Raw genomic sequence first — 21628 nt, 5'->3', positions numbered from 1 at the left:
CAAATTTATTTCTTCCTGTCCATGATAGACCCAGTTAAGAACAAATGTTTAAAACGTGATTGCAGAAGAGCTACTTGACATGGTCAATGAGAACAAATTTGTGTTGAGAAACTCTATATTCTTAAGGCCCACCAACCAAACACACCTGGAGGCAAAGCTTAGGAGTCAAAATTGGGCTTCTGCAACACACGCCACAGAAGCTGTGGACAGATCAGGAAGAAGGCCTGGGGTGGGTCTTTTTACGGGGTATGGGCTTTGGGTTTTGCTGAAGGTTTCCAGGTATGGACCAGGGACCCAGGTACTCCCTCTAGAATATCTCTGTCACAAAGCAGAGATGTTTCAGTAAGCAATGCTCAAGAGGGGGAAGGAAAAAGGTAGGAAAGCTATGTCATTGGCAAGAAAAAGTCTCCGTCCCTTACAAGAGGGAGCTGTTAGCCTTCTTCCCATCGCCTTTTGGGCATGGGAGGTCCAGGGAGAAACATGTTTCTTACTGGCGTTTTGTGACTGTTGACATTGTGTTAGACACATGACAGGCTGATATATTGGGGGAACTGAATTTTATCTTCATATTAACTTGGAACCAGGAAACTAACTTCCTTTTCTCTTTCTTCCATTTTTCCTTTCTTTCTTTTTTTCCTTTTCTTCCTTCCATCCTTTCTTCTTTCCTATTCATGTGTCCATGGGATTATTATAAAAATGCAATTAATGCAAAAGTCAGGAAGAGTACGTAACATATTCTCTGCTTCAAAATCGTAGAGCTGGAATTTAATAATAAAGCTTGAACGTAAAAACTAAATTCGTCCACTTAAAACTGAAAATTCTCATTGAAACAAAGCCTAGGGTGAAGACGAAATAAAAACAATATTGCTACATATCTATAAAACAATAATTTGCAAACCATTACATAATCCTCTATAAACTACAGAGGGTTTTCAAATAAAATTTTATAGCTCTATTAATACTAGTGTTAGTAAATAGGGAATAATTATAACAAATTATGTAAGCATACATTTTAAGGCATGAGAAAATAATATGAGGTAAGGATAAGAGAGTAATCATTATTTTTTAAATTAATATTTAAAATCTATTAAGTAACAGAAATAGTAAAATCAAGAACTCATTTTCTGGGGCGAAAGGTAACATCACAATAAAATGGATAAATCACTTGCTGATTGATCAAGAAAAATAATACTGGGGAACAAAAAAATTTGTAAATGAGAGAATACTAAACAATAACAATATCCAAATGTATTAGCAAGTCTGATGGAATGACTGGTTTTCCTAAGGGAATACTGACTGCAAGAAGTTACCACAGGAAAAGTTAAACAACAGGTAATATAGGAGAAATAAAGTTGTGAAAGTGCAACATTTTTGCCAAAAAGCACCAAGCCCTAGAGTTCTAAACAAATATTAAGAAATAGACAATATCAATAAAGCTTGACCTGTTGGTGACCATGGGAAAAAAACAAATGTTTCAACATAAGTTTTATAAACTAAGCATCAAAGACAGCTCAAAAACTATACTCCACTGCCACACGCAAAGATTAATATATAAATACATGGTAAAAATATAAACACACACAAAGAAAAAAAACCTCAGCAGCATAGTGAAGAATAATACACCATAATCAGGTTAGTTGTATTATAGGAGCACAGAATAGTTTGATAATAGAAAAATCTATTCATATAATGATGTATGTTTTAATTGTTAAAAGATAAATCATTAAATCATATCCAAAGATACTTAAAAACTATTCCTCAGGTTAAACATTTATTCTTAATTCCAGTGTTTAAACAAAATTTAAAATATTTCAGCCCAAAGACTTGATCCTATTTATACGAAAACACTGACAGCATCCATTTAATCTCAGAAACAAGTAAAAGATGGCCTCGGTCAAAATTGTTCTTAAAATTATTCTGGAGCTACTGATCGAAAGCACTTACATTACAGAAGGCAGTCCAAAAAAAAAAAAAAAAAAAAAGGAACGAGGCAAAAGGAAGTAAAACTAATTATTTGAAGAGAAGATGACTTTTTTCAGGACATACCCAGGAGAATTAACTGCTATAAACAATAGGGCCAATCATGTGGCTAGAAATAAATGAGAAATTAGAAAAGCAACAAACTGCCATAAGTAGAAAAAATCATTCTTATGTCTATAACATTATAAAAAATAGAAATGAGTTTTAATACCACTAAAATAGCATCCAAAAGCATAAAATATTCTGTGGGCAACAGAACAAAATAGGCATAACCTCTCTATGGTGAAACCTATAAGCATTTCTGAGAATCGTTAATACATCCTATTATAAGCAGAGAAATGCATATCAAAATAGCAGTGAGGTAACCCCTCACACGGGTCAGAATGGCCATCATGAATAAGTCTACAGAGAACGAATGCTGGAGAGCGTGTGGAGAAAAGAGAACTCTCCCATACTGTTGGTGGGCATGTAAATTGATACAACCACTATGGAAAACAGTATAGAGCTTCCTCAGAAAACTGAATATAGAACTACCGTATGATTCAGCCATCCCACTCCTGGGCATGTCTTCAGACAGAACTATAATTCAAAAAGATACATGCACCCCTGTGTTCAGAGCAGCGCTATTCACAATAGCCAAGACATGTAAACAACCATTGGAAGATGAACGGATTAAGAAGATGTGCTACCTATACGCAGTGGAATACTACTCAGTCATAAAAAAGAATGAAACAGGACCACTTGCAGCTACATGAATGCAACTAGAGATTCCCATACTGAGTGAAGTCAGAAGGAGAAAGACAAATACCCCTTGATGTCATTTATGTGTGGAATCTAAAGTATGCACAGATGAACCTATCTATAAAACAGAAACAAATCACACACAGGGAGAGCTGACATGAGGATGACTGAGAGAAGGAGGAAGGAAGTGGGATGGGCGGGGAGCTTGGGGTTGGTAGATGCAAATTATTGCATTTTGCATGGATAAGCCTGGGGTCCTACTGTACAGCACAGGGAACTATGTGCAGTCTCTTGTAGTAGAACCTGATGAGAGATGGTATGAGAAAAAGAATGTGTGTGTTTCACATTTCATAAAATGCTAATGTCCAGAATATTCAAGAAACTCCTGTGCTCAATGGCAAAAAACTAACAAACCAAATTAAAAATGGGCCAAAGATTTGAAAAGACATTTTTCCAAAGAGAGACAGTTGGCTAAAATGTACATAAAAAGATGCTAAATGTCACGAATCATCAGGGAAAGAAAAATCAAAACGACAATAAGATATTGTACTATTTAGTATACCTATTATTAAAAAAAAGCTAAGTTTCAATGAGAATGTAGAAAAATTGAGACTCTTTCTGCGTTGTTGGTGGGAATGTAAAATGGTATCGCCATAGTGAAAAACAGTATAGGGATTTTCAACATTAAAAATAGAATTACCATGTGACCCAGCATTTCCACATATGGGTATTGATCTGAAGAAAATGAAAACACTAACTCAAAAGGATCTCTGCACCCCCATATTCATCGCAGCATTATTTACAATAGCTAAGATGTGGAAACAAACCAAGTGTCCATCAAGGGATGAAGGGATAAAGAAAATGTGAACATTATTCAGCCCTAAAAGAGAATGAAACCTTGCCGATTGCAACAACATGGGTAGATTTGGGGTGTGGGGGGCAGTATGCCCAAGTAAAAGAAGTCAGATAAAGACAGATACCACATGATCTCACTTATATGTGAAATCTGAAATAAACAAACAAACAAAACCCGCCAAACTCATAGGCAGAGGCAACAGGTTCTTGGTTGCCAGAGGCAAGGGGTGGAGGGAGGGTGAAATGGGTGAAGGGAGCCAAAAAGGACAAAGTACAAACTGACAGTCAGAAAATAAATAAATAATGGGCATATAATGGACAGCATGGCATCTATAGTTAATAATACTGTATTGCATAGACAAAATCTGCTAGGAGAGTAAATCCTAAAGTTCTTATTCCAGGAAAAACAGTTACGACTATGTATATGGTGACAGATGTTATTTCGAATTACGATGGTCATCCTTTTGCAATATACACAAATCAAACGATTGTGTTGCAGACCTGAAACTAAAATAAGGTTATATATCAATTACACCTCACTAAAAATATCAATAGGACATTTGGATTCACCCCCAAAATATGTTTGTGATAAGGTAGCAGCAGGAATTTTTATATGTCTCTAAATGCACTATTATTAAACTTCTGGATAGAATACCTGGAAATTTAGGAAAAAGCTCTTCAGATGGAAGTGAAAAATCTATCAGTAACTTGTCTTATTCAGGAGTAGACTAAAGAATAAAAATTCCACCTGGGTTAAAATATGCATGTATATTTAAAGCTGATGTCTAAAATAACTCTACAGTGTAACCAATAAATAAGTAAATGTTAAACCTGAGGTTCCATTTTTTACAAAAATAGATGGAGTTCCTGTTGTGGCTCAGTGGTAAAGAAACCGACTAATACCCATGAGGACTCAGGTTCTATCCCTGGCCTCACTCAGTGGGTTAAGGATCCAGCATTGCCCTGAACTGTGGTGTAGGTTAGAGACAGCTCAGATTCCTCGTTTCAGTGGCTGTAGAGTAGGCCAGAGGCTACGGCTCAGATTTGACCCCTAGCCTGGGAGCGACCATATGCCCTAGGTGTGACCGTAGAAAGACAAAAAAATAAAAAGTAGATAATTATTTTTAAATCTTTGAGGTAAAGAAGGTCTTTATAAGTATAACACAAAGTACAAAACAAATTTCTAGCACGAAAATGAAAAGTGTTTGCCTGTCAAAATACACAGTTAACAAGGTAAATAATTAACATTGAGAAATAAATATTTGCAAATTTTATAAGGAAGGGAGAGTTTTTGACACAAGATTTTAATATAAAAGCAAACAAAATATTTTTCAGAGGGCAACATATGTAAACAGGGAAATCTCAGAAAAAGAAATATGAGTGGCTCTTGGACATAGGAAAAGATGCTCAACCTGGTTTATAGGAGAAAGCAAATAAAACTAAAATATATGTCTTTTTCCTATCGCAATGACAAAAATTTAAAAGTATTTTCTTCACAGTGTGTTAGAGAGTATTTGCAGAATAATCACTCTGGATTTGCCAGAAACAACTGAAATTGACAGAGCCTTGTTCCAAAGGACAGTTGGGCAATGTCTACTGTGTTTGCACCCTTTGACCAGGAGGTTTCTCTCCTAAATATCTTTTAATCCTATAGATGTCTTCACACTTATGCACACTAGTCTATTTATCATAAGATTATTTTCAGTAATAATGATCAAAACCGTATAAATGTCCACCAAAACGGAAGACACTTTCCTTACACATAAGAGGCAATGCAGCTGTTCAATAAAATACCATGCAACCCATAAAGCATAAGATTTCTCTTTCCATGTAGATCACCCAGAAAGAATAAGTTAAATGCAAGCTCCAGAAAAAAAAAAATGTGTGTGATACACTGTCATTTATATGGGTGAGGAAGAAAGACTATAACATTAGAGTGTTTGTAGATGCAATGCCAGGCTACTCTAGGGGATAGGACTTGTAACAGTGAAATTCCCCGGGGAAGGAAACTAGAAATTGGGAAGCAAGGGATAGAGGGGGAGATGTTGATACTTCTGAGTTTTTAACCACACGGATGGTTTGTTAGACACCTGCCCTGCAAAAAGGGAGGCAGAGAGTATCCATTGTGACTCAGTGGGTTAAGAACCTGACTAAAACCCATGAGGACTCAGGTTCCATCCCTGGCCTCGCTCAGCGGGTTAAGGATCCAGTGTCGCTGTAGCTGCGGTGTAGGTCACAGACTAGTGACCACAGTCACTGGTGTGGCTGTGGCTGTGGCACAGGCTGGCAGCTGCAACTCTGATTCAACCCCTAGCATATGCTGTCCATATGCCACAGGAGGAGCAATAAAAAGAGAAAAAAAAAAAAGAAAGACAAGAAGGAAGGCAAGGAGTCAGGATGGATGAAGAGAGGAAGGAAGGGAGGTAGGGAGGAAAGAGGGAAGACAGGGAAGACAGAAAAACAGAGAGGAAGGGAGGGAAGGAAGGAAATTTGTCAATACCAGGGCTGTCCTTAACAGAGAAACCAAGAAGTCCCTAAAGGCAGTAAAACAAAAATACATTTTGTCCCCTCTGCAAACCTGAATTTTATTCAGCAGAGAGTAACTAATGAGTGTTATGTTTTTCCAGTTCCATCACAGGCCCTGGGAACCCAGTTTCTCAAGGGATCCATTACTGATCCCTCAGGCCCCAGCTACAGACTCCCTGACTGGGAGGAACCACACAGAGAGTCCTGGGGAGCAGTCAGCCTCGACTTGTTGCAGAAAGAGGATCTGGAGGCAGCACTGGTGTAAGTAAAACAAAGTAAATCCCGTTTTTCAGCATCAGCCATGTGTCCCTGCAGTGTGTACAGGGAGTGGCAGCTGAAAGGGTTGGAATTCTGCGGCCCTTTGCCCCAAGACCGGGAGGAATCCGTTCATCAGTGGTGATGTAATGGAAGTGGAATGAGGGAACTCGGTGGGGCTGTGTGTGTGCAGGGAAAAGACATGCATGGACAAATAATTGAATGAGTTCATCGATCAATCAATATTTTGTGCCTTTAATGTGTTGCTCCCATGTGTTATTATGGACTTTTGAGAAGCGCTAATTCAATACCCGGTCTTCCGCAGGCAGAGGGACATAAATTAGCTCGCTTGAGCCTCACATCACTGCAAAGCAGGCTTTATATTTTCCTATTCCTCTTGTTTTTAGCTTCCTTTTTAAAATATATACATTCCCAGGAAGTTGCAAGGGCACTACAGAGAGACCCCTGTATCTTTCACTCCGTTTTCCTTTAATGAATATATCTTGCATGAATATATTATGACATCAAAGCAGGATTTGTATGTTGGTGTGTGTGACTCTGTATGTGTTCTTTGCTTGGTTGTTTGCTTCTCTTTTTAGGGCCGCACTTCTGCAAACAGAAGTTCCCAGGCTAGAGGTCAAATCAGAGCTGTAGCTGCCAGCCACGGCAACACCAGATCTGAGCCACATCTGTGACCTACACCACAGCTCATGGCAACGCTGGATCCTTAACCCACTGAGGCAGGCCAGGGATCAAACCCCATCCTGTAGATCCTAGTAGGGTTCATTCCCACTGAGCCGCAATGGGAACTCCTGTGTGTCATTTTATCACATGTGTAGATCCATATAAACACCACTGTGATCACGGTACAGACCTACTCTGTCGCAGATGTCAGAGTCCACACAGATCTTCCTTGTACTGCCCCTTGTAGTCACACCACTCCCTCCCCCTACCACCCTGATCCCCGGCATTCACCAATCTGTTCTCCATCTCTGTTACTTGGTCATTTTGAGGATGTTAGATAAAAGGAAACAAACGTATGTGACCTTTCAAGCTTGGCTCTTTTTCACCCAACATAATGCCCTTGAGTTCCATCAAAATTGTTAAGAGTATCAGTAGTCTGTTATTCTTCACTGCTGAGCGCTATGCTAAGTCCTGAGTGGTATGCTAAGTGTATGTTTAGTTTTCTAGGGAAACTGCCAATCTGTTCTCCAGAATGACTGGACCATCTTCCCTTCCCACCAGCCACACTGTGAGAGACTCACACACTTTGCATCCTTACAGGCGTTTGATATTGTCGCTGAGTGTTTTTGAATTTCATCCGTTCTGATGGCTATGTAGTGTTCTCTTTCTCTCATTGTATCCTTCATGTGCATTTCCCTAATGCCTCATGAAGTTGGACGTCTTGTCATGTGTTTGTTTCCCAAGCATAGAGCCCTCTTTGGGGAATTGTCTGTCCATATCCTTTAACCAATTTCTACCTTGTTTTTCAATTTTTGTCTAAGGCGTGGTATACTCAGGTTGAGCTTCATGTCTTCCTCATTGGATATCCAATTGCTCTGGTGCCATTTATCGAAAAGACTCCCCGTCTTCCACTGAACTGCTTTTCCATCTTTATCAAAATCCCGGGGGCTTTGCTGGTGTGGATCTATTTCTCAGTTCTCTGTTATGATCCATCTTTGTGTCTCTCTCCACAATATAACAGTGTGGATTACTCTAACTACAGGACACATCTTGGCATTAGGTGAAGTGGTGCATCCCATTTTCTTCTTTTTCAGAGTTCCTTGGACTAACTACTTTGTCTTTCCCTATAAACTTTAGAATAACCATATCTGTGTCTTTAAAAAATCGTGTAGAATTTTGATAGAAACTGCCTTAAACCTTTACATCAATTCGAGAACTCACATTACATTGTATTGAGTCTTCTAATCCATTAACGTGGTATGTCTGTCTGTTTCACTTTTCTTTGATTTCGTTCGTCATCGTTTTGTAACTTTGCAGCATGCAAATCGTATACAAGTCATGTTAGACATGCCCTCAAGTGTTTCATTTTTGGAGTGATTGCAAATGATACTGTGTTTTCAGTTCAGTAACCACGTGCCCATTGCTGGTGCAGAAATGCAATTCATTTTCATGTGACCATTTAATATTCTGCAACTTTCCCGATGAACTCCTTACTAATTGAGGAATATTTTGATAGATTCCTACGTATCTTCTGCACAGGCTGTCATGTCATCTGCAAGTAGAACAGTTTCGTTTCTTCCTCTGTGATCTGCATAACTTTGATTCCTTTTCTCCCCTTATTTCCCTAACTAGAACTTGCAGAACACTGCTAAATGGAATTGTTGGTGAGTGGATCTTTGCCTTGTACTCAACACTTACGGGGTGGGCATTCTCTGACCTTTAAGCCTGATGTAAGCTGTAAGTTGTTGTGGATGTTTTTCATCAAGTGGAGAATGTTCCTGCCTATTTCTAGATTTCTGAGATTTGTTATCATAAATAGGTGTTGGATTTGGTCAGACACCTTTGGTTATCAATTTATGTGATACTGTGATTTTTCTCCTTTAGACTATAAATGTGATACATTATATAACTTGCTTTCAAACCAGCCTGTCATCCCTATAATAAATGCCATTTGGACATAGGTAACATACATACATGTGAGTGTGTGTATACATATGACTATAAATCATATGTAATGGTATTATATAAATTCTACATGTTTGTGTGTATTAATTATATTTGCTAATATTTTGTTGAACATTTTTCAAACTATGTTCATGAAAGATTCTGCGTTTGTACTTTTCTTTCTTTGTACGTCTTTATCTAGTTATGTTATCAAGTAATACTAGATTCATAAAGCAAGTCAGGAAGTATTCGTTCCAAATCTGTGTTCCAGAAGAAAATGTGTGGATTTAGTGTTAATTCTTCTTTAAATACTTGGTAAGTTCTCCAGTGATTTTTGAAGGAAACTTTTAATTATTAATTCAATCCTAATGGGTGTAGAGCATCCATTTCATGTTAGATAAGTTATGTGGGTTTGTACTTTTCTAGGAATGTACTCATTTTGTCTAAGCCGCCCAATTTCTGTGGGCAGTGTTCCTGGTGATCTGTTGTTATCTTCTGGATGTCTACTGGGTCTGAAGTGATACCTCTGTTTCATTCATTCCTTATTTTATAATTTGTATCCTCTCTTTTTTTTCAGTGTCAGACCTCCTAAAAATGCATCCACTATATTGGTCTTTCAAAGCCTTTCACAGCCTTTCTGTTGTTTTCCTCTTTTCAATTTGATTGATTTCTGCTCTAAGCTTTATTAGTGTCTTCCTTCTACATGCTTAGGGTTTGATTTGGTCTCTTTCTGCTTTCACGTAGGGGCTCGATATTTGGTTCGAGTTTTTTCTATTTCTATGGTAAGAATTTTAGGGTGGTATTCTCAACACCACTTTGATTGCATTCCATAAATTTTGGTGTATTTGCATTTTCACTCAGCTTAATGTTTTTTCTATTTCCCTCGAGACTTCCTCTCTGACCCATGGATTATTTGGAGATGTGTTGTTCTTATACCCAGTTTTAGAGAGTTTTCTATTTTCCCTCTCCTATTGATCTCTATTTTGGGTTATTGATCTCTAGTTTGATTCCACTGTCTTTGGGAAAACACACTATATGATTTCAATTCTTTGAATTTGATAAAAGAATTTTCATGTCTTAATATATGGTCTAATTTGATAAATACTTTACTGGAGCTGGAAATATATATACATATTCTTTTCTTCTTAGAGAGACTGTTCACCTGATGTCTGTTGGATCATGTTGGCTGAGGATGTTGTTGAGTTTTTCTCTATCCTTGTGGTTTCCTGCCTAATTGTTCTATCACGCCTTCAGAGAGGAGTGTTGAAGACGCCAGTTATTATTACGTATTTGTCTGTTTCTCCCTTCAGCTCTAACAGTTTTTGCTTCGTGTATGAGTTGTAGCTCTCCTGTGTGGTGCTCACACCTTAAGGACTGAAATTTCTTCTTGGTACTTTAACCCTTTCATCATTCCATGGTATCTCTCGTTGTCCTTGGTACTTTTCCTTGCTGTGAAATCCACTCGATATATTAATATAGCCACTCTTGGAGTTCGCATCGTGGCTCAGTGTTTAATGAACCCGACTAACATCCAGGAGAACGTGGGTTTGATCCCTGGCCTCGCTCAGTGGGTTAAGGATGCAGCTTTGCCATGAGCTGTGGTATAGGTCGCAGATGCGGCTGGGATCCAGCATAGCTATTGCTGTGGTGCAGGCCGGTGGTTAGAGCTCCAATTGGACCCCTAGCCTTAGAACCACCATATGCCTCGGGTGCAGCCCTAAAAAGCAACAAATATATATATACGGCCACTCGTTCATTCTGTGGGTTAATGTCTGCATAGTATGTATCTTCATTGTTGTACTTGAAACATACATATATCATTGCATTGACATCCATTACTGCTCCACAGAATAAATAATTTCATCATGTCTTTCTCTCCACTCTGCCACATTCTTACTTGTAATTAACATTTTTAAAACATTAAGAAAGAAGAGGGAGCAAGAGAAAAAATACGGATAAATACAATGACTTTCTTCCCCTTGAGCTTTCTAAGTTGTTTGACCGTACAAGCAAAGAGTTTAACCCATCTAATGTGGTTCTCAGTGTACCCACATTTCACTCAAACTGGTCAAATGTAACACTAGCTGTGCATATATGATGTAAACCTTGAGTAGCCACTGGGAAAGCTATTCAGAGATATGCAGTGAAAACACTATAAATAAATCAAAATGGGAATGTTAAAAAAAATCTCAAGTAGTGTACAGAAAGGCAGGCAAAAAAAAAAAATGGAGAAACAGAAAAGGAAGACAGGAAACAACCCACCCCCCAAAAAAAGCCAAACATAAGCCTTAACTGACCAATGATTCCATAAAATGTAAATGGTGCTCTATTTTGAAAACAACAAACATCGTCAATTCCCACTTTTAAAATGAAAAAGCAAGTGCAGAAATGCATAAGCTTAAAAACTTTAAAATTCTTTCTAGACTGTGTATTGATCCATGAGATGAATGTGCTATGATCTCCTTAATGGTATTTCCAAATTTTGCTATTAGAAACAGTGTTTCAGAACACCACTAACTTCTAAGTAGTTTTGGGACCCAAGTTACAAAGGAAGGAACTCAGGCTGAAGGTAGTTACATCCTTTGTCTCTAATGTCTGGTAGGACAAGAAGTCAATGCAGACCTGCCACTCTCCTTTCCACTGTCCAATGCTGAGCCTAAAAGAGGCTTCAGAAGCTCTGAGACTCAACATGAGTTAAATGTGTTCAAGTGGCTTGGGAGCTGGCCATTTTCTTCAGAGTTTTCATTTGATTCGCAAATACCTTCATCATAAACGAAGCAAGAAATTTCATACTGAAACAACCCACCCTTAACGTTCGTTTTCTGGGTCCCAGGTGGGTGGTGAGGTTTGTACTCATTTCTTCTACTCTTGAAAAGAGCCCCCATGGGGTCCTATCACTTCATTTGAATTCAGAAGGATTAAGGTCAAGTTGATATGGTAACTGGGATAATAATAATTACCCATCATTCTACATTATGTGGACCCTGGACCAAGTCTAGCTTCCTCTTGGAAGTGCTTATAATACCCAGTGGATGCTTGCATCCAGCCTCCCTCAAAGGGCTGCATTTCAGCTATTTTAATCACAAATTAACCTGAGGAAGGAACTTGCGCTTAAACTTAGGTCCCCACGCCCTCACCAAATGTTAAATTAAAGGGAACAGCTTCATATTCCCTTACAACAAAGGTATTTGACTCTGCTTACTTCTCAAGGTGTTTTAGAGAACCAGAGAAGTCCAGTCAACAACAAGCCTAGTTTGCTACATTCCTACCACGAAAGGCACATTCTCACTGACCATCTCGTGTTTGCATGTACATCACTCTGCTTAGAGTTACCTATATCAGGATAAAGAATCCTCTGATGATGCACTGAGTATGTGGATTCTTCTGCTATGAGTAAGTTTCTTTCATTACATCGTTTCTAACATGTGCCAATGAAGAAGAATATAACTCTCACAAATCAACCAATTCAGAATACAAATGACACCACATATAGGTAGTGAGTGTGTGTGTGTGTGTGTGTGTGTGTAACGAATGTCGCTGTATGTGTTGTGACGAATGTCAACTAGATGGCAATTCCATGCTCAGGATAGTAGTACAAATTTTCTGAAGCCTTCAAACATATGTAGACGATAAACATATCTCAGAAAGTTTCTTTTCCTAATTTATGCTACTAATTTCAAGACCGAACTAGGATGAAAATAATAAATGGCTGACGCAAAAACTATAGGTTGCTGAAAAGGTACCTAATTATTTGTGTATATTACTTTATAAAAGCACAGATATCTGTTTATGGTGGTGGAAATGGGTTAATATATTTTTTAGAATCAGACATATTAGAAGTCAATCCCCTTCCATGAAATTTTCTTTATTTTGCTAATGAATCTGTGGCTCCCTTACCTCTGTCGATGTGGTGGTTTCTTATCAAGGAAATGCAAAGAACTATTTGGAAAGAAATAAACCTTTTTGTGAGTGTTTGCCATGAAAACCCACTTTTTGAAAAAGGGACATGAAATGTAAGAGCCTTTTTTATTCACCAAGTCACATAGATTTCCCTTTTTTCCTAGTCCTCCTCCTGGTTCCTTCTAGACTCCACGTACTTATGACACAAGGGAATAGCAGTGAAATAACGGAATTCTTTCTTCTGGGATTTGGGGCCCAACACAAGTTTCGCTATGTCCTCTTCCCTGTATTTCTACTCATCTATGTGACCTCCCTGGTGGGTAATATTGGAGTCATCCTACTCATCAAGACAGACTCCAGACTTCAGACACCCATGTACTTTTTCCTACAACATTTGGCCTTTGTTGATCTCTGTTATACCACGGCTATCACTCCCAAGATGCTACAGAACTTCATAGTAGAAAACAAAGCAATATCCTTCAAGGGTTGTGTCATGCAGTTACTGGTTTATGTAACATTTGCCACCAGTGACTGTTACCTCCTGGCTGCGATGGCCGTGGACCGCTATGTGGCCATCTGTAGCCCACTTCACTATCCCATAGTCATGTCTCGAAGAGCCTGCCTCTGGTTGGTAGCTGGTTCGTATGTCATGGGCTCAATGAATGCGTCTGTGCACACGGGTTTTACCTTTTCGCTGTTCTTCTGCAAGGGTAATACCATCAATCACTTTTTCTGTGATGTTCCTCCAATTCTCGCCCTTTCATGCTCCAGCATTGACATCAACGTCATGCTACTTGTTGTCTTTGTGGGATTTAATTTACTGTTCACTGTGTTGGTTGTCATCTTTTCCTACGTGAATATCATCCCTGCCATCCTGAAGATCTCTTCTGCTGCAGGGAGGAAAAAAGCCTTCTCCACGTGTGCCTCCCACCTGACAGCAGTCACCGTTTTCTATGGGCCCCTTTCTTACATGTACTTACAGTCTCATTCGCATAATTCCCAGGAGAATATGAAGGTGGCCTCCGTATTTTATGGCGTTGTGATTCCCATGTTAAACCCCCTGATCTATAGTTTGAGAAATAAGGAGGTAAAAGAAGCTCTAAAGGTGATGTGGAAAAAAAAAATCTTCTAGATTAGGCTCGAATTCTTAAAATTCAGCACATCAAAGCATTCTGGAGAGATGTTTTACCTGGATTTAGTATTTCTGAAATAGGGATCCTGTTCACATCATAAACCAATGCTACTTCTTTCAATAGGTAAGTTCTCAAATGTGGGCAATATAGTGAAAACACCTCGTGGGACTGAAAAATAAACTTGCCAGGAGATTCCGATGGTGCTTGCTTCTGAGACTTGTTTGTAAGTCCACTGATGTTACCACGTCAGGCACAAAGGAATTAAAGAACACGCCCTGCCTAAGAATAGTCAGAGAGATGTCTAACCACACAGGAAGCACTGTAACATCCTTGTTTCGGGCTGACGGCTAATTTCCCTCTTTGCTTTCTCCCTACTTATGGTGTGATTCATCTCTCCACCAGGAGAGATGCATATCCCCACCAGTGCAGAAGCATGAAGGTGAGGAAAGTAATCTTCTCAAAACTGGATTCCCAACATCTAGCTTATTCTTAAAATATTGTAGTGGTTCAATAAGTATTTGTTGGATAAATAGATTGACAAATGGAAAAGGTGGAAAAACAGACCAGAAGTCTAAACACAGCACTCTCACATTAGTTGAAAGTAAAAAACTGCAATCCAGCTCTGCTGTTCCTGGTCGAAAAGTAAAGCAGTCATTGAATGAGATATACAGATGGAAAATAAGCATATGGAAAGATGTTACACATGTGTCATCAGGGCAAATGCAAATGAAAACGAGATACCACTACACTCCTATTAGAATGACCAAAATCCAGAAAGCTGATAGTGCCTAATGCTGATGAAGATGTGGAAACAGCGAGAACTCTCATTCATTGCTGTGGGAATGCAAACGGCTAGAGCCACTTTGCAAGTAAGTCTGGAGGTTTCTTACAAAATTAAACATATTCTTACCATATAATCCAGCAATACCCTTGGTATTTACCCAAAGGAGTTGAAAACTTATGTCCACAAAAACCTACACCAAACATTTATAGCATCTTAATTTATAACTGCCCAAACTTGGAAGTTAACAAAAATGTCCTTCCATAGGTGAATGGGTCAGTAAACCGTGGGTACAACCAGAGAGTGGAATACTTTCAGTGCTACAAAGAGATAAGCTATCATGCCATGAAAAGACATTGGGGAACCTTAAATGCATATTACTAAGTGAAAGAAGACAGTTGTAAAAGCTGGCACTGTATAATTACTTCTATGTGGTATTCTCTGAAGGACAAACTGTGAAAACATCTTTTTAGATCAGTGGTTGCTATAGTTTGAGGTCGTAGGAGGGGTGAATAGGTGGGGCGCAGAGGGTTTTTAGAACATATTGTGTATGATACCATAACGATGGATACACATCATTACACATTTGTCTAAACTCATAGCGTGTACAACACCAAGAGTGAACAGTGACATAAACCATGGACTTTGGGTAACTATGATGAGGCAATGTAGGTTTATCAGTTGTAACACATGTACCACTCTTTTGGATGATATTGACATGAGGAGAAGCTATGTAGGTGTGAGCTTTGGGGCAGGGGGGAATATGGGAAATCTCTGCGGCTGCCTCTCAATTTTTCTGTGAACCTAAAACTGCTGTAGAAAAAAAGTCTTAACGGAAAGGGAAGAAGAGTAAAGCAGCATCCATGATTTTACCAAGCTTACCAACAGGAACAGTTGCCTATAACAACATCAAAATAGCACTATTGGAAATAAACACACAGAATGAAATTGTATTTTCTTTTTTTTTTTTTTTTTTTGTGCGTGTGTGTGTGTGTGTGTCTTTCTGTCTTTTTTAGTACCGCACCCATGGCATGTGGAGGTTCCCGGGCTAGGAGTCTAATCAGAGTTGTAGCCACCAGCCTACGCCAGAGTCACAGCAACGCCAGATCCAAGCCGTGTCTGCGACCTACACCACAGCTCATGGCAACGCCAACTCCGTAATCCACTGAGCGAGGCTAGGGATTGAACCTACAACCTCATGGTTCCTAGTCGGATTCAATAACCACTGAGCCATGACGGGAACTCCCAGAATGAAATTCTAAAGTAAGTCTCTGTCATGGTATTTGCATGTATGGGGTGGGCAGGTGGGAAGGACATGAGTGGTGAGCAGATCCGCTCCCTTGGATCCTTAGTTTCTTGACCTGATCGGTTTCTTAATACACATTTTATGGAATAAATCCGTGAAACCAACTCAGTAAATGAAGCAAACTACCAGGGATGTCTTTATGGAAAACGTTTGTCTCTTTTTGTTACTATGGCTATCTAGGAATTGTTGTTGTTGTTATTGCTAATGTTATTTTCTCCTAGGATTTTGAGGTCAGGAGTGTGTGTGTGTGAGAGAGAGAGAGAGAGAGACAGAAGACACATACAGCTAAGAGCATAGGACAATCATGAGCACTAAGGAGAGTAAGAGCAGAGAGTTGCCGTTTAACCCAGAGGAGGGTGAGCAATCCTTGCAGTGGATGCATGAGTGGTATTGCCATCAGTCCCCACCAGACAGACCACACGTTTCATCAGTTAACCATCAATATTGATATGACTGTTTACACAGATAACTGATTAATGAGGTCAAGGAAAAGGTCAGACTGTTGCCAAGAATATTGGAGCCGGGAAGATAAAAGTCACCCACCACCACAGTGAAAGGGGAGTAAACATGACAGCATCTCAGAAGCATTCCAGGTAGAGTGGAAAAAAGTGGAACGGAGTCACCCTCGAAAACCTAAGCTAAATCACATGATTAGAGGTTTGGACCTTTCAGTTCCATCCCCCAACCTCCATGCAGGGGAGAGGGGCTTGAGATTGAGTTTAGTCACCAGTAGCCAATCAATCAAGCCTATGTAATGAAACCTCCACAAAAACCAAAAGGACTAGTTTCGGAGCACTTCCAGGTTGATGAACATGTGGTGATTCAAGGAGAATGACATTCTGAAGGAAGGCATGGGAGCTCTATGCCCTTTCCCCATACCTTCCCCTATGCATCTCTTCCATCTAGCTGTTCCTGAGTTAAATACTTCTATCATAAACCAGTTATCTGGTAAGAAATAAATGAATAAATAAAAATAGAACCTAGGCTAATACAACAATGGGGTCCTCATTATATCCCTACTTACTCATAAGTCCAAGTCCTAAAAAATACAGATGACAGCAGATGAAAGCCATAGCTTTACTTCTAACATTCTTAGGAAGATTGTGTGCTCACTTAACCTGAGCTGTCATCTCCAGTATCAAGTCATTCAAAAGTCAGTATATAGGACAGAATAACTCATTGTGAGACTAGCCCTAATCCACAACAAAAATAAAATTACATGTTCCTTTATTAAAATCCAATCAATTTCTTGATTGTTTAAAATTTATAATTTATTTAAAATGTATTCTAAAGTATACGTTATCTCTGTGTATTTCCAAATTAATTTTTAGATAAGTTATGTGAATCAAAAAGCAAAAGGAATTAAAGGTTTAGTCACTATCTCCCTATTACTCAAAGGCACCCACTCTTTTTTTTTTGAATTATTTTATTAAAGTGTAGTTTAAAGTGGTGGAATGTTAGGCTCAAGAGATTGGAGCTAAAGGCAAATATTTATATTCAAATTTTATATTTAGGCACCTTCAACTTTAATATCTGAGGTACTCGATGTTACACAGAACCCCAGCTTCATACATCTTTCCCTGACAAGTTTTGGCCATTCTCTGGTAGGACAAAAAGGGGGAAATTTAAGATTTCCCTCGCATCAACTTTTTATAGGCATGTAATAAAGACAGAGAAGGCAGTACATCACACGTTTTGTAGCAACCTTTAGGTGCTCTTCAGAATTGGCTCTCTGCTGAGGTATCTCCTGCCCTAGGAAGCAGGGTTAGGGGTTCTGTGAGCTATTTTGAGCTATGTAGGCTGTAATGCAACTCTCTAAAAGGAAGTGTAATGGTTCATTTTACATGTCAACTTGACTGAGCTAAGAGGTGCCCAGAAAGGTAGCAGAACATTCTTTCTGGGTGTGTCTGTGATATGTTTTAGGGTACAGGAAAAGTAAGCATGTACTCAGCAGGATACATGAACAGATAGTGTCAGAATGGCTGAGAAGTAGAAAAATAAACATTATCAAATACACAATTATAAAGCATTAATCAATTTGCTACAAGATTTTTCTTCTAACTAGGCAATAATAATAACAGCAAAGTGAAATGTGAAATATAAATGCAGCATATTCATCAAAGTATGAAGTTATGTGAGAGATCTAAAATCTAAAGTACAGCAGCTAAGTGAGAGGTGCTTTCAAGAGATTTTCATGAAAAAGAAAGGGAAAGGAAAAAGCTACCAGCCCCAAAACCTTTAAGAAACATTCATAGACCTGGTGAAATGATTCACTTCTGCATTGCAATAAACTAATAATCTATCAGGAAAAGTCTTCAAAATCACATTTAAAATTACATCAAAAAGAACAAAATACCTAGGCATAAACTTAATCAAGGAAGTTAAAGACCTATACTCTGAAAATTATAAGACACTAATGAAGGAAATTGAAGATGATACAAAGAAATTGAAAGATAGATCATGCTCTTGGATTGGAAAAATTAATGTTGTTAAAATAACCATGCTACCTAAAGCAATCTACAATTTAATGCAATCCCTATCACAAATACCCATGACATTTTTCACAGAATTAGAGAAGATAGTCCTAGAATGCATGTGGAACTCAAAAAGATCTTGAATTGCCAAAGCAATCTTGGGAAAAAAGAACAAAGCTGGAAGTATAACCCTCCCAGACTTCAGACTGTACTACAAAACTATAGCAATCAAAACAGCATGTTATTGGCACAAAAACAGACACACACGTCAGTGGAACAGAATAGACAACCCAGAAGTAAACCCCTGCACCTATGGCCAATTAATCTACCAAAAAATAGGCAAGAATGTATAATGGATAAAAGACTCTGTCTTCAAAAAGTGGTGCAGGAAAACTGTATTGTTACATGTAAAACAATGAGATTAAGACATTTTTCTCACAACATATACAAAAATAAACTCAAAGTGGATTAAAGATCTAAATGTAAGACCTGAAACCACAAAACTAGAAGAGAACTGAGGCAGAATATTCTTTGACATAAATCATAGCAATATTTTTTGAATCTCTCTCCTAAGGCAAAACAAATAAAAGCAAAAACAAGCAAGTTACATCTAATTAAATTTAAAAGCTTTTGCACAACATGGGAAACCACTGATAAGACAAAAAGACAACCTAGGGGATGGAAGAAAATATTTGCAGATGATGTAATCGACAGGGGGCCAGTATCCAAAGTATATAAACAGCTCATACAACTCAAGATCGAAAAAAAAAACCCATTAAAAATTGGGCAGAATACCTGAATAGACATTTTTCGAAAGAAGACATACAGATGGCTAATAGCCACGTGAAAAGATGTTCAACATCACTAATTAGAGATATCACAGTGAGATATCATCTCACACTTAAAGTCTACAAATAACAAATGTTGATGAAGATGTGGGAGAAAGGGGACTTTTGATGGGAATGTACACTGATGTAGCCACTATGAAAAACTAAGAATAGAACTACCATAAAAGATCCAGAAATTCCACTCCTGGGTATATATATACAAAAAAAAAAAAGCAAACAAACAAACAAAAACTAAAAACAAAAGCACTAATTTGAAAGATATACATACCTGAATGTTCATAGAGCCTTGCTCACAATACCTAAGATATGGAAGCAACCCAAGTGTCCATCCATAAATGAGAGAATAAAGAAGATATTGCACACACACACACACACAGGATTATTACTCAGCCATAAATAAATAATAAAATTTGCCATTTACAATGACATGTATGGACCTGGAGGGTATTATGCTAAGTGTAATAAGTCAGACAGAAAAAGGCAAATAGTGTATGTTTCTACTTATATGTGGGACCTTAAAAATAAAACAAACAATGAATATAAATAACAAGATAGAAACAGCCTTACAGATACAGAGAACAAACTAGTGGTTACCCATCAGGAAAGGGCCGTTGAGAGAGTCAAGATAGGGGAAGGGGATTAAGAGGTACAAACCCAGTAGGTGTAAAATAAATAGGATACAAGGATGTAATGTACAGTACAGGGAATAAAGCTAATATTTTATAATAACTTTAAATGGAGTATAATTATAAAAATATTGAGTCAATATGTTGTATACCTGAAACTAGTATAATATTGTAAATCAACTATACTTTAACTTTAAAAAAGACTCCTTGTTTTAGGGACCCAAAGTAAGCTGTGTTTTCTTTTACTTGCGGTTGAACACATTCCTACTTGAGACCCTGGTCATGCAATAAGTAATGCCGAATGCCAGTTAAACAGCTGTTGACCATAACTCTCCTTCATATGTTTGTTTGTTAATCAAAGAGCTACAGACTCATTGAATATAGCTTTCTCCTTTCATACTTATTCAGTGAAAGGCTTAACCCTAGCAGACGTTAGCCAAACACAACTTGAAGTCTCTTATTCCACAGAATTTTTTTTACCAGAAATATTTTTATGTCATAAAGTGCAACTGGAAAAAAAGATGATTTTTATTGAGGGATAATTTTTTAAGTATATAAACTTTTAGGAAAAAAAGAAAAAAGGAATCAAGATTAACTTTTTTCTTCAAATAAATAAAAATGGTAAATATGATAATATAAAATATGTTTAAATGGTAGTAGCTCTGTCACACTAGGGAGGGACCATGTGTCCTTAAATTTAATTAGCTTTGGATTTTGTTTTTCAGAAAGTCATCTCTTTCACTAATTATGGTGACAAATATAATTATCTAGACAAAGCATAGGTCCCTGGATGTAAGAAAAAATGCTCCATCACATTCATAACAATGGAGAAAAGGGAATTATTCTACAGCAAGGCGAGTCTAAAAAACCTACAATAAATAAATAAATAATAAATAAATTTAAATTTTCTTCAGCAGAACATAGTGAATGCTATTTTTTTTTTTTCATTTCCATCTTAGTCCCTGGAAGCTAGGATTCTCAAGAGAGTGAGTATTGATCCCTTAGGTCCCAACTATAAATTCCCCAGATAGAAGGAACCACACACACAGACACTGTGGGCAGTCAGCCTGTACCAGTTGCAGAAAGACAAGCTGGAGGCAAGCCTGGTGTAAGTTCAACATCCAAATCCCATTTTTCACACCAGCCATGAATCATCCCAGAGTGGGCTGGAAATGGTGAAGCAAAAGGGTTAGAGCCTAAGGTCTCATATGTTTCACCCGCCCCCCAGAAAACCAGATCAGTTCATCCCTGGTGACCTAACAGAAATGGAGTAAGAAAGTGGAATTAGACTGTGCATTGCCTGGGAAGAATGTGACTGAATGGATATTGTACAATTGGATGAATGAATGAGTCTGTATCTTGTGGCTTTCATGCATTATTTGCACAAGTTATTATGACCTTCGGTGAGTTCCCATTCAATGCCTAGCCCTGTGCTGGCAAGTTTGCAGAAGACACAGCCCTTGAACTTTACATCACTCCCAAGCAGTCTTTACTTCTTTCCCTACCTCTTCTTTTTAAAAAATGTTAAGCTATCTTAACTACCTGCAAGAAAATGAACCCCAAACTCACTCTTTG

General features: G+C 38.2%; 1 protein-coding gene and 1 long non-coding RNA gene across 2 annotated transcripts in view; both read left to right on the top strand.

Moving 5' to 3' along the window:
- The window catches only part of LOC110259266 (uncharacterized), a 109036-nt gene extending 102673 nt beyond the window's left edge, over positions 1 to 6363 (top strand). The window contains exon 5 of the long non-coding RNA XR_014836964.1: positions 6215 to 6363. This is a non-coding gene — a long non-coding RNA (uncharacterized LOC110259266). The remainder of the gene's footprint in view (positions 1 to 6214) is intronic.
- A 3318-nt stretch (positions 6364 to 9681) lies between these two features.
- Positions 9682 to 16692, top strand: LOC110259549 (olfactory receptor 5AK2-like). Its single transcript, XM_085011117.1, has one exon. It carries the CDS (start codon positions 12992 to 12994, stop codon positions 14015 to 14017), a length of 1026 nt encoding a protein of 341 aa, XP_084867243.1. The 5' UTR covers positions 9682 to 12991; the 3' UTR covers positions 14018 to 16692.
- Positions 16693 to 21628: the final 4936 nt, after the last annotated feature.

Source organism: Sus scrofa, chromosome 2, assembly GCF_054392235.1.
Source record: "Sus scrofa isolate SSC_HxYL_T2T_F1_AM1 chromosome 2, Sscrofa_HxYL_maternal_Yorkshire_Landrace_v2.0, whole genome shotgun sequence".
Lineage (NCBI taxonomy): Eukaryota > Metazoa > Chordata > Mammalia > Artiodactyla > Suidae > Sus > Sus scrofa.
Note: the sequence above shows the minus strand (reverse complement) of the source record. Positions and strands in the feature narration are given on the sequence as shown.

Coding starts and splice junctions, on each gene's coding strand:
- LOC110259549 (XM_085011117.1), top strand. CDS start 12,992: ATGAAATGTAAGAGCCTTTTTTATTCACCAAGTCACATAGATTTCCCT.